The 12,716-nt window shown below is 37.9% G+C and overlaps 1 protein-coding gene across 1 annotated transcript; it reads left to right on the top strand.

The window, feature by feature from the left end:
• Positions 1-791: 791 nt before the first annotated feature.
• Positions 792-4,320, top strand: LOC131678529 (putative ATPase N2B). The gene is made up of 6 exons (XM_058958736.1): positions 792-1,371; positions 1,493-1,678; positions 1,787-2,028; positions 2,091-2,262; positions 2,331-2,477; positions 3,886-4,320. The coding sequence occupies exons 1-6, from the start codon at positions 982-984 to the stop codon at positions 4,126-4,128; spliced, it is 1,380 nt and encodes a 459-aa protein (XP_058814719.1). The 5' UTR covers positions 792-981; the 3' UTR covers positions 4,129-4,320.
• The last annotated feature ends 8,396 nt before the right edge of the window (positions 4,321-12,716 follow it).

Here is a 12,716-nt window from a genome sequence, read left to right as displayed (position 1 = left end):
CTTTATGCTCTTATTGTGCTTAGTTGGAAGTCGAGAACGCTTTAAATTTATGTACTGCGGCAACCAACTTTCTACCTCTTCAGGAAACATGCTTAGGTTTCAATTATAATAAGCTTTGCTAAATTTGGAATATGAACTTATGAACAATTCATCCAAAACACCCTGTTAATTACACTCGATTACTTGGCCTCTAGTGAATTAAGTTCAAATTCACCACTACAGTTTTGTGTGCGATAAATCAAGAAAAAAAATTTGTAAAAGGTAAAGCACTATGCTAACAATTTATTTTAATATATTTTTTGGATTTCTTTGTATCGGAATGGTAAACTTCAATGCTCCGAATAAATGGTTAAAATGCGTTTTTCAAGAAGAATATTCTTAACTGAATGCTGAAATCGTATGGCTCATCACAAGAATAGTTCACCGTTGCTATTAGACTACCGCTTTTACATTACTGATTACAAAAAGTTAGCAAATCGCGCATGGAACCACATTGTCTCTCGTGCATGAAATTCTAATAGTACCGAGACATTTCACTAACACTACTTTGTATCACTGCACTCACGTGCGCTGTGGTTCGCTGCTCTGGTGGTGGGTTTTGTAACCAGACCCAACGTGTAGTTTACGAGGGGTACTCCAATGTGAAAATGTTTGACGAAATAATCAAGAATTTTAAATATAATACGTAATTTCCGGGACCTGAAATACATGTAATTAATGTAATTTTGTAAAATTTAACCTAAGTTTTCAAATACCCCTTCCTACCATTGAGTTTCCCCTCGTCGCAAACTGCCTGACTCACGCGTTTTCATTGACGTTTCATCCTCGTGCCTGCCCACTACCTTCTATTTGGTGTGTTAGTTTCTTCCGTCATCATTTGCGAGTACCAGTTTGCTTCCAACCTTTTTCCTTACATAATATGCTCAAACTTGACCCAGTTAGTGTTGCTGGCTTTCGAAGATCACCCACCGTTCGCAGAAAATGCTGTTCCTGACGAGAGGCACCGCGAGTGGACTAAAACAGTGCACCTGTGCAGTGGCTAGTGTGCTCCAGGGTCGGTCCTACTGCAGCCAGCAGCAACTTGCAGCAGCCACTGTAGCGACGGGCCGTTCTCCAGTCGAACATTTGGAAGATAAAATTGCACGCTCTGAAATTCAACCTGACCCACACCAGCGGAGAATTGCCGAGGCCTTGCAGCTTGTGTACGATAGCATTCAGAGTTACAGTCCTCCGAAACCGAGCACGGGGCTGGGAAAGTGGTTTGGTTTGAAAAGCGCGAAAAAGGTTAAAGCTCCCAAGGGTTTGTACATCTACGGTAGTGTGGGTGGCGGAAAAACCATGCTGATGGATATGTTCTACGATTGCTGTACGGTAAGTGTGGTGGGTGGTAATGGGTGGCATGGTGAAACGAGCATGTAAATAATCAGCTGATATAGAGAGTGTGCGTGCGAGTGTGTGATTTGAACTTGAACGGTGGTATTTCCTTCAACAGATAAATCGGAAGCGACGAGTCCACTTCAATTCGTTCATGACAGATGTCCACTCGAAGATTCACGAGATTAAATCGAAACAGGTCCGTGATGTCAGCAGTACCAAGCCGCAACCATTCGATCCTATCAAGCCCGTTGCCGAGCTTATCAGCGAAGATTCCTGGTTGATTTGTTTTGACGAATTCCAGGTAAGCCAATCGACCCTGCATGTTTTGATTCGGCGTAGTTTCGTCGCTTTTGTAAACAAAGGTCAAATGTTTACGACTGATTTCACCTTCTGTTTTTAATGTGGGCAGGTCACCGACATTGCGGATGCGATGATCCTAAAGCGACTGTTCACGTACTTATTTGATAGCGGCGTTATCGTGGTAGCAACGAGTAATCGAGCCCCCGACGACCTCTACAAAAATGGCCTGCAGCGAAGTAACTTTGTGCCGTTCATCGGGGTGCTCAAAAATCATTGCAGTATTGCCACGTTGGATAGTGGGGTTGACTATCGAACGGCGACACTGAAAGGCGAAGGAGCGCATTATTTTGTGTATGATTATCGTAAAATTTTCAAATAAGAAAGTCCATTCTCACACTATTTATTCGTTTTAGGAAAACACAAACAGACGCTGATGGTGCTATGAACAAAATATTCAAGGTATTGTGCTCACAGGAGAATGACATGATACGACCCAAGACGTTTACACACTTCGGACGCAACATATCCTTTGCCAAAACGTGTGGGCAAGTGTTGGACAGCACGTTTGAAGAACTCTGTGATAGGGTAATTAAAACTATATTTTTAAGAATTCCAAGAACAAATAAAAAACGTGAAACTTTTCGCAATGACAGCCTCTCGGAGCATCGGATTACCTCCAAATATCGCAATTTTTTCACACCGTACTGATAAGGGATATTCCGCAGCTAAATTTGAAGCTCAAATCGCAAACTAGACGATTCATCACGCTTATCGACACGCTGTACGACAGTCGCGTTCGGGTGAGTTTTCAAATTAATTGGGAATTAGCATATCGAGGTAGCGTGTTTTTGATAAGGCACTCCAGTTTGTTTCGTTCGTTTCAATTAACACCGGGGAAGCAAATAAAAGCACGCAGTAGCAAAAGACTCGAATGATATACCTATCTCAGATAACCGAACTGGGTGCTGTTTTGTAAACAATTAAGCGATGATCTCAGCAAGATTTGTCACATTCTCATGGTTTTTTATCATTTGCTGCCATACGCAAGAATTAGACATTCCATGAAACGCTTCTGTTCAACTAATTTCTTGTTAATCTTTTCCGATTTTATTCTGGTGGGCGATGTTCGGAAAAATTGTTGATTCTATCCAACATCAAACGATTCAGACTAAGGAAAGATATTCGTGGGTCATGCTTTTCTACTCGTAGGATCAGAGCAAAACAAATTTGTTGACACCTGCTGAATTGTCAAACAAACTTCTCAAAAAAACTATCGTAATTCATGGTTGAACCATTCAATCTATGATCACTCCAATATGATTGAATAAGTCTCAATACCTTGTAGATTTAAAATTTGATCGAATGCACTAGGCTGACAAAATCAGGCCAAAAACATGACGCAATCGAGGGCTGAAAATCGGGTTTTTATTGTATCAATCTGCGATTTAATATCAGATGGGATTTTCGATTGATTGACACCGGTGTAGTGGATTGCACTGGTTTTGTACTTTCTAGCAGAAGTGTCAATGGAACATACCCAGTTTTCTGCACTTCTGCTAGAAAGTGCAAAAACGGTGCAGTTTCAGTGCACTCCACTACACCGGTGTCAATCAATGGAAAACCCCAAGAGTAACTAAATTAGTTGTGCAATTTGCGTTCCAACTCATCAGAATACGACACCAGCTTAGCGTCAATCCGGCGCTAGCTTAGTTTTCTCACTAGGTCTCGGATTCAGACGAAGTCGAAACGCAAATTTTGTAACTAATTTCGTTATACGTTTTGTGCTCTTCACGCGCTAATACAGCTTTAAACAATCTAGAGAAAATTTTCAATAGGGTAAGTAACATTGAGAGCCTCTCTTTGTTTACTTTCTCTTTCGTTTATTACGACGTCATTACAACACTTTGCACTAATTTTCCAGTACATATCGAAAGGCGACGGTTTTTACTAGAATATTATGCAAAGAGTTTAGTAGTAAATGTTGAAATGGCCGAGTAATGAACAGAAGAGAAAGACCCCAAAGAGAATCTCTCATTGTTACTTACGTCCTATTGAAAATTTTCTCTAGCAATGTTCTCCTTAATGGAGAAAAAATACCTAAATTGTTTCCCACCAAAGAAAAATATAGCTCAGTGGATCAGATTAACCTTTTCCCCCAAATAAATAGAGCAGATGTTTGCTAAACATTTTCTTCGTTTCCGCTTTCAGCTAGTGGTCTCCTCGGACGTCCCGTACAAGCAACTATTCTCCAACGAAGCACCGGATGACATGCACACCTCCGACGAGAATCGAATGCTGATGGACGACCTGAAAATCACCAAAGACTCGATGGACGCAAGTTCGAATATTTTCACCGGTGAAGAAGAATTGTTTGCCTTCGAACGAACCGTGTCTCGCCTAGCAGAGATGCAATCCGCTGAGTATTGGACCCTGTGGGAAAAACATCGATAAGAGTAGCGTCGCAGAAGAACGTCCGTCTGTGGTACTTATGCTGAGCCTTCTAGGTTGCACAAACTCGTTACATTTGTTAAGGTTGAAGTTAAAAAGTTTCACGCTTCGCATGTCAAACATGTATGTTGCATAGTAATGTGTAAATCAAATGCTGTAAATATATTTATTTCATTATCAACGTGTACCACCGCATAGGTATATAGAATATCAATTGATTTGAAACCAGCCGCCTGACAACCCTATACCAACATATGGAGTTTGACAGCGACTTATATATATATGGGGTGTTATAGCCAGAGTTACAAAGATTCAAATTCATTGAATAAAAATTGATCATATTAAGCTGCATTCATTTTCTATATTCAGTGACGCAGCTGAAAACGTCAAACGAACAAATCACCCATTCATCCATGCAAATTTTCAGCCTTCTCCGATTATCACACGAAGTGGACGAATCAAACTCTGGTTATAACTATAAAGCCCCAAACAAATAATTATGTTCGGCGCTATGCACAATATTCAAGCATACCACACGACATTTTGCATCTCAGGAGATGATTAGATACCATATCATTCAGAAAATCGACACTTATAGGATTTACGCTTGATTGACACCGGTGTAGTGGATTGTACTGGTTTTGCACTTTCTAGCAGAAGTGTCAATTGAACAGTTTTCTGCACTTCTGCTAGAAAGTGCAAAAACGGTGCAGTTTCAGTGCACTCCACTACACCGGTGTCAATCAATCGAAAACCCCATTAGTAACCATATACAGCTTTTAATGATTCGATCCAAAATTATAGTTTTGATTTTAACCTTTACAGTACCAAGCTAAAATTTTTCCGAAAATTTCACTTTAATTTTGCTCTAATTTTGTCAATTTTGGACCGATTTCGATGGAACCAGTCTTAAAAGATCTGGAATTTATTCCAGTTTCTGTGTACCAATTATCGTTGAAATCCGCTGGTCGATTCCGGAATTATTCCGAATTCCCGTGGGGTATATCCGGTACCCCAGTGGAGTGACGGAGGAGTTTTGAAGAAACATCTCTTAAATTTAAGTATGATTTGTTTGAATAGTGCTTCATATGACTATGTTCCATTGATCCTTCACAAAGGATATGAATTGGACTAATCTTGGCCACCGGAACACTGTTCCGGGTTAACCTAAAACAATTTATATTGATCATTCCGCGTGAAGCAATAAAAAATACAAAATTGAAATGGACCTTCACGGATTTGAACCAATATTGATGAATATATGGCCAACATATAAAAAATCCAAAAAAATTTGTCAATTGAACAACCCCTCGGTCCACGGAAGAACCCCCCGTTTCAACAAATTACTCAAAACCTTTGATTTTCTTTTGCTCATAACTACGATACTATTTATTTTAGAATCAAACCGCGAGCTGTTTTTTGAAGGAAATTGTTCAAGGAATTTAGACAATATATAAGTTGTTAGTGGCAGTGTTGCCAATTATGCAACAATGCAATGAGGTTAGAAATGAAAAAATGCATTTTCTATAGATTCTTGCATTTATATTTTGAAAATTACAATGCCATCTTTTTACTGAGATATTTTTACGCACTTATAACTTCTATATAGTTAGATTTGTTCCCGAGATATAATATTTTGAGTGAAATTTATTGGTCAATTTTGAAAAAATCTGCAAATGGTCATAAAAATGGACCTTGTTCTGCTGGAAGTAAACCAAAAACGCAGTTTTTCATCACGGTAAATACTGTGTAAACTTAGTATACTTAAGTTGTTTTTTGTCGCTATTCGCCTGCAATTTTGATTGAGAAATTGGGAATGTTTTGCTTGAAAATGGTGTACCTCGGGATCACATCAAATTATGTTGAGGTTATGTTTATTTTTTATGTAAAAATATCTGAGGAGCAAAATGGCATAAAAATTTAAAAAATCAAAACATGCGCATTGTGAAAAAATGCGATTTAAATTTTTAACTGGAGAAATTGCATAATTGGCAGCACTGTCGCTAACTAATATTTTTTCTAGATCCCTTTATCAATTTCCTTCAAGAAACATCTCGCAGATTGATTTCTTATATAATTAGAAGAAAATCAGGTTTTTGGTGGGGCCTGTTTCATTGGACCGAGGGGTGGTTCAACGACACAAAAATTGATTTTTATCTATTGGCCCTAGATGAACAATATCACGAAATTGGTTCAAATCATGAATGTCGACTACATGTGCCTTGACCACTTCACGCGGAATGATCTGTATACTTTTCTGTTATATCATCTTTTCAGGTTCATATATTTATACAAAAACGAGATTCTTTCACTCATACGGTCCTCAAATGTGGACATTTGATGACATTTTTCAAATCATAGTTTGATTTCCTACAAACTAAAATTCTCGGATTTTTATGAGTAATTGATTTATCGTAGTTGTAGGTTTCTACATACTTGTGCATCATAATGCCTAGGGCACTGTTTTGCACTTTCCTTCGGACGTTATGATACGGTGCTGTAGAGTTGGGTTGTGGGTGGTATCAAATGATTTTGATACCTTATTTCCTTGCTATAACAACTTGTTTGATCCCCAACATTTCCAAAACATTTTTTCGATTTTCATAAACCAGAACTGAAAAATTAATGAATGTTTACGAATAATTATTATGCATTGCTGTATGATTGCACACGAGGGCGACCAAACAAAAAACCAGAAATCAATAGAATTCATAGAAAGATAGTTTTCGATCGCGTAAGCTTTTGTGGTTTTTTAAGTCATTTTTTAGTAGATAGTTTATACATTTACTATTACAAATCTGAACTATTACTAGGTTTTCGATTTATGTGCACCGGTGCGATGGTGTGCACTGTTTGACACTTTCGAACAGAAGGCTTAGAACAGCCCTCCCACCAGCGGTGCACGTTCGTCTAAATGTATGAGGGGGTGTGTACAAGCTTCATTTGTGTGTGTGTAAAAAACGCCGAATGCTATATGGCTGAAATCATGTGATGACATGTTTGCGCATAGGATGAGTACATAAATAGGAAAAAGGGAAATAAGATAGATTATTTGTTAGTACAGTTTGTCGAAACATTCAAACGAAAATGAGTGGAACTGAAAGTGAGGTTTCTGACTGCTCTAGTATACCGGATCCAGATACAGTGTACTTAGAGGACGATATTCCGTATGATGGAACAGAAGAAGAGCTTTTTTCCAGTGATATGGAAGACTTTGGAGAAGATTCCGATACGTACATGTCGAAGTGTGGTACGGTGAAATGGGACAAGTATCCACCAAAGAATATGGTTGTTTGTGACGATGATTTTGAGTGCAGTTTCAGTATCGACTTTTCCGCTGTCAAGACTCCAAAGGACGCGTTTCGGCTTTTTTTCGACGATTCAATTGTGGCAGATATCTGCATGTATACAAATGCTGAAGGGTCGTACGATCCGAGTTTCGCTGCAATAACCCATGATGAGTTACTTGCATGGATCGCTATTGTGATTGCTGCGGGAAAGAATCATGATGGCAAGACCCATATCAAGGAAATGTGGTCAACGGACGAAGTCACGAGACGCCTTTTTTATTCTGCCGTTATGGGACGGCGTAGGTGAGATTATAACTAAGGAAACATTCCGTATTCCAATTTCAACATAATTTTTTCATCTTATAATTTATTTTACGCGTGAAGGTTTGAGCAGATATATAAATATATACGTTTTGACGATTCTTTGTCGCGGCGACCAGCCCGAGGTTCTCAAGTTCGACAACGATCTGTTGTCAGTCGTGCGATGAAAATTGAAAAACATTCATGCGATTTGAATTCTTCTTTGGAGAAAAGCCAGTCGAAGGCTATCCTGCAAGCTACGTCATCAAGCGCCATAGCGAGTACATCACAGCAAGGCTCTTTGATTTCGACTGGCGGCATGAGTTCTAGTCCGGTGATTGACAAATTACGCCTCATTCGAAGAGTTTCAGATCGAATCAGGAGCAATATTTTATCTGCTTACACACCATCTCGAGATATTACCGTTGATGAACGGATGATCGCTTTCCGTGGCCGTTGTGGATTTCGAGTCTATATGAAGGGCAAGCCATGTCGATATGGTATAAAAATGTGGTGCGCCGTTGATCCAAAAAATTCAATGCTGTGCAACTTTGATATTTACACAGGTAACTTTATTTTATCGAGTAGTACAAGTTCTACAATATTTTGGTGTACATATTTCCCACTATAAAAAATTATAACTATTGATTGTTTTCTCGGAAAATAAATTAGACCGAAAATCTGATCATTTATGATACAGTTGTCTAAGTGTAATGTTGCTGGTTTTTCAGGTAAAATTGATAAAAAGCCAGAGAAAAATCAAGGCAAACGGGTAGTAACACAGTTGGTTCAACCTTTCGCTAACAGTACCGGACCACCAAAACGACGAGTTACGTTTGATAACTTTTTTACTAGTGTGCAGTTGGTAGATGATTTGTTTGCGAATGGTTTTTACTCAATTGGTACATTACGTTCAAACAAGAAAGAGATACCCAAAGAATTTCTCAAGCAGAGATCAATCGCTCCCGGAACGGTGAAATTTGGGTTCAACGATAAGAAAATGTTAGTATCATGGACAGAGAAAAGAAATAAAACTGTTCTTCTTTTATCGACTGACCCTTCACCGATGCCCTCATGCGATATGATAAAGAACAATATTGAGAATTTGCTGAAGCCACAAGTATTACCTTTGAAACGCTTAAAATAATAATATTTATAATTTTTGGTGATGTTGCTTTTAGGGAAAACCAAAGGTTGTGCATTTATACAACTCACTAAAGGGAGGTGTTGATACGCTCGATAAATCCACGGGAAGTTATTCGTGCAAGCGACGGAGCAACCGCTATACAGTTGCCATTTTTTATAATCTGTTAGACATCGCCAATCATGATGCGTATATTGTTTTCAGTAAAGCTAAACAAACATTTCGCAGTAACGATAGAAGCAAAAAACGAGTTTTTTTGGACTGGTTATCTAAGCAGCTAGCTCTAGAGCACGTCAAGAAAAGGCGAAATGAAAAAAGTCTGCATGCTGATGTGCTACGAAAAATGGACACTTTTCTCGAGAACTATGAGAAGATGTACGGATCGACAAACAGTCCAGTAGCCGCCTGCGATGTTTGCTGCACCAATTTGCACTTGAGTAGCTGCCATGAGTGTAAAATATTGATTTGCGAAGAGCACAGACAAGAAAAAAAATTGGTAATTTGTGCGGAATGCGACATAGATACTCCAACGTCCACTAAGATAAGTGACTCTACGAAAATTAGACGATGTGCATTCTGTCGTAGATCTTCAGACACAAAAACCAGTGTTAGCTGTTATATTTGTGGAAGAAGTGTTTGCCACAAGCACCCTACAAAACGCATTACAATAAACGTATGCTGTTACTGCTGGAAAACATGAATACATTCGACATAGCTTATATGCTTCCAAAATAAATTACATGTAACAATTACAAAACGTTGGTCTAAAGATGTTTGCCGTTGTATGGAATTCTATAACTATGACAGTCACTTATTCAAAAAAAACCTATGAATTTTAACTTCTAATTTATGAAATCCCAGAATCTATTGTTTGTAAATTTGCAGGAATCAGAATATATACAAACAGCAGGTAAGTTAAACGCACAAGTAGTTCAACTCGCCTGCTAGTAAGCCGAATGCTCTTTATCACTTTGGATATGAAACTTTAGTATGTCTCTGAGTTTCAGTCGTCCAAATATGTAAGGACGGTCGAAAACTCGAAATGGCAATTGCGCTACAGCTGGGAAGTTGCTTATCAGATGATATGAGGATCCGCAGATTCACAAAGATCATAAGAAAAAGACTCAGCGCGCTGAGTAGTTGCCATGTGATAATTGAGTTCGCAGTGGCCGGTGAAAGCCCTGCATGCCGCAGTGGAGCTTCGAAACATGTAGGAGATGACGCTTTTGTTTGGCGACACGTTTGTGGATTCCTCTTATAATTGCGGTGCTCGGACGAAGCCCAGAACCATATTTTTTCTCTTATCCAACTTGTCGAAATTGGCAGACGGACGCAGGACCAACGAAGTCACTCGCTGAACCTACCCTGGCCAATTCGTCAGCCCATTCATTTACAGTAATACCGGATTGCCTGGGCACCCAGCCATGGTAGATAGTGTTGACAATGCTCAGTTCTTCGATTTGGGTTCGGCACGCGATCACTAGCTTGAACCGTGAGCTAAGGGCCTTGACTGCAGCCTGACTATCGAAGCTGAAGTTTATTACTTTACCCGACAAGGGCCGATTGTACCCCGCACACAATCGCGAAAATTTCTGCTTAGAATATAGTACAGTATCTACCTAGTGAGTGAGATTGTTCCAATTTCATTTCACGACAGTAGACACCAGCACCAGCACGTCCCTCCATCAGAGAACCGTCAGTGTAACAGACCACTTGCGTTTGTTGTTGTCTTTCCATAAAGCCAGACAACCATTCCTCTCGAGAGGGAATCTTCACATGGAATGTCCTGTAAGGAAAACTACATGTAAGTGTAATAGAAGAAAAAGAATATCTTCACCCCATGTAACCATTTGTTACCACAGTCGTGTATGACTGGTAGCAAGATCAACATGGTTACTGTTCCAAAGCTCAGTAACCTGCACTCTGTATGCACATGATAGTGCTTTTTTATTTGAGGTTTATGTGTAATAGTTTGACATTTAGAAGTGCCCCAAGAGCAGCAAACAAATTGGTTATGTACATACATAAACTAAATCATCTCAAGATTTTCTACGCTACACCTGGACTATTCCGATTTATTCGGAAACGGATTTGCTATGCCGGAAATAAGTCAACTGTTGTGTTCTATTGCTAAAAGAACAATCCTTTTAAAATTCATAAATTTAGCCTAAAACTACGAAAATTCAACGTAGTAATATGAATATCTAAGAATTCTACTCTGCTACCAATTGTATGAAAAAAGTTGACGAAGATATCATATCGATCCATACGGTACTAGTGCCAGAGTATCCATACTGATCTTGAGTGAACAGTAGGAAGTTATGAATGCAAGAATTTCACATCGCGCGAAATATCATGAACTTTTCCACCCAACATGCTACGATATGGAATGTACATATGTATATGTACATTTTTGACCTAATATGAGCCTTCCTGGAACCGACAGATCCGTAGTAATCTAAAACTAGAAAATAACAATTCTTTATGAAAACCCACCAATTTTTGAAACCCTCAAATCTTTTGTTTGACAAAAGACCTTGTCACCTTGTTTGGATCCCACCCACGTTTGAGTGAACGATCCTCGGTTCCAACAGCATGAAGTAACAAGTTACTTTACGCTTGTCCGGACATGCCGTAGACTCAGGTGATTCGCTTTTCTAATGCCAAAAGACCCTGACTCCTACGGTAGCAGACAAAAAGTTAAGTCGCCGGTGAGCTCTAAGCTTGCATATATGATCCTTCCACGCTTTTCTAAACTTTCTCCCTTCAACTCCTTGCTCTCCCTTGAGTAATATGGCTCTAAATATTGAAAAATATACTTCACCTTCCAGTCTAATTAAATGCCGTAACAACTGTTGACAAATTGACTCAATAGGTCGGCAAAAATGGTAAAAATAGATCCTAAGTGAACTTTAGAAGTTTATGATTATGTAGAAACTACGAAAACCAAATTCCTTGTGATGATGATTCTCGAATTTTGATACCCTACAGACTTTGTTGTATAAAATGTCACCGATTGACATCCATCCGATTCCATATATATATATTTATCTATATATATATATATATATATATATATATATATATATATATATATATATATATATATATATATATATATATATATATTTTTATATATATATATATATATATATATATATATATATATATATATATATATATATATATATATATATATATATATATATATATATATATATATATATATATATATATATATATATATATATATATATATATATATATATATATATATATATATATATATATATATATATATATATATATATAATATATATATACATATATATAAGTTTTAATTTTCAAAATAAAAATACATGTATTGCGAGGAAAATACAGTTTTCTTTTCTAACTGAAAAAATCGCATAATTGACAACACTGTCGCTAAAAATTAAAGATTCCTTGAACAGAACAATTTCCTTCAAAAAACCGCGATGATTCTAAAGTAAATAAACCGCAATTATAAGCAAAAGAAGGTCAAGGTTTTTGGACAATTTGTCGAAACGGGGGTCCTCTCATGGACCGAGGAGTTGTTCAATTGACACAAATATTTGAAGTTTTTATATATTGGCCATATATTCACCAATATTGGTTCAAATCCGTCAAACAATTTTGCATTTTTTATTGCTTCACGTGGCATGATCAATATAGGCCATTCCGCGCGAAGTGATAAAAAAAGATAAAAATTTGAAATCGACCTTCACAGATTTGAACCAATTTTGGAGCAATTGTTCATCTAAGGCCAATATATCACCCCTCGGTCCATGACAAATCGCTAAAACTCTTGATTTTCTTTTGATTATATCTCCGGATCT

Source organism: Topomyia yanbarensis, chromosome 2, assembly GCF_030247195.1.
Source record: "Topomyia yanbarensis strain Yona2022 chromosome 2, ASM3024719v1, whole genome shotgun sequence".
Taxonomy (NCBI): domain Eukaryota; kingdom Metazoa; phylum Arthropoda; class Insecta; order Diptera; family Culicidae; genus Topomyia; species Topomyia yanbarensis.
This window is presented reverse-complemented; position numbering and strand designations above follow the sequence as displayed.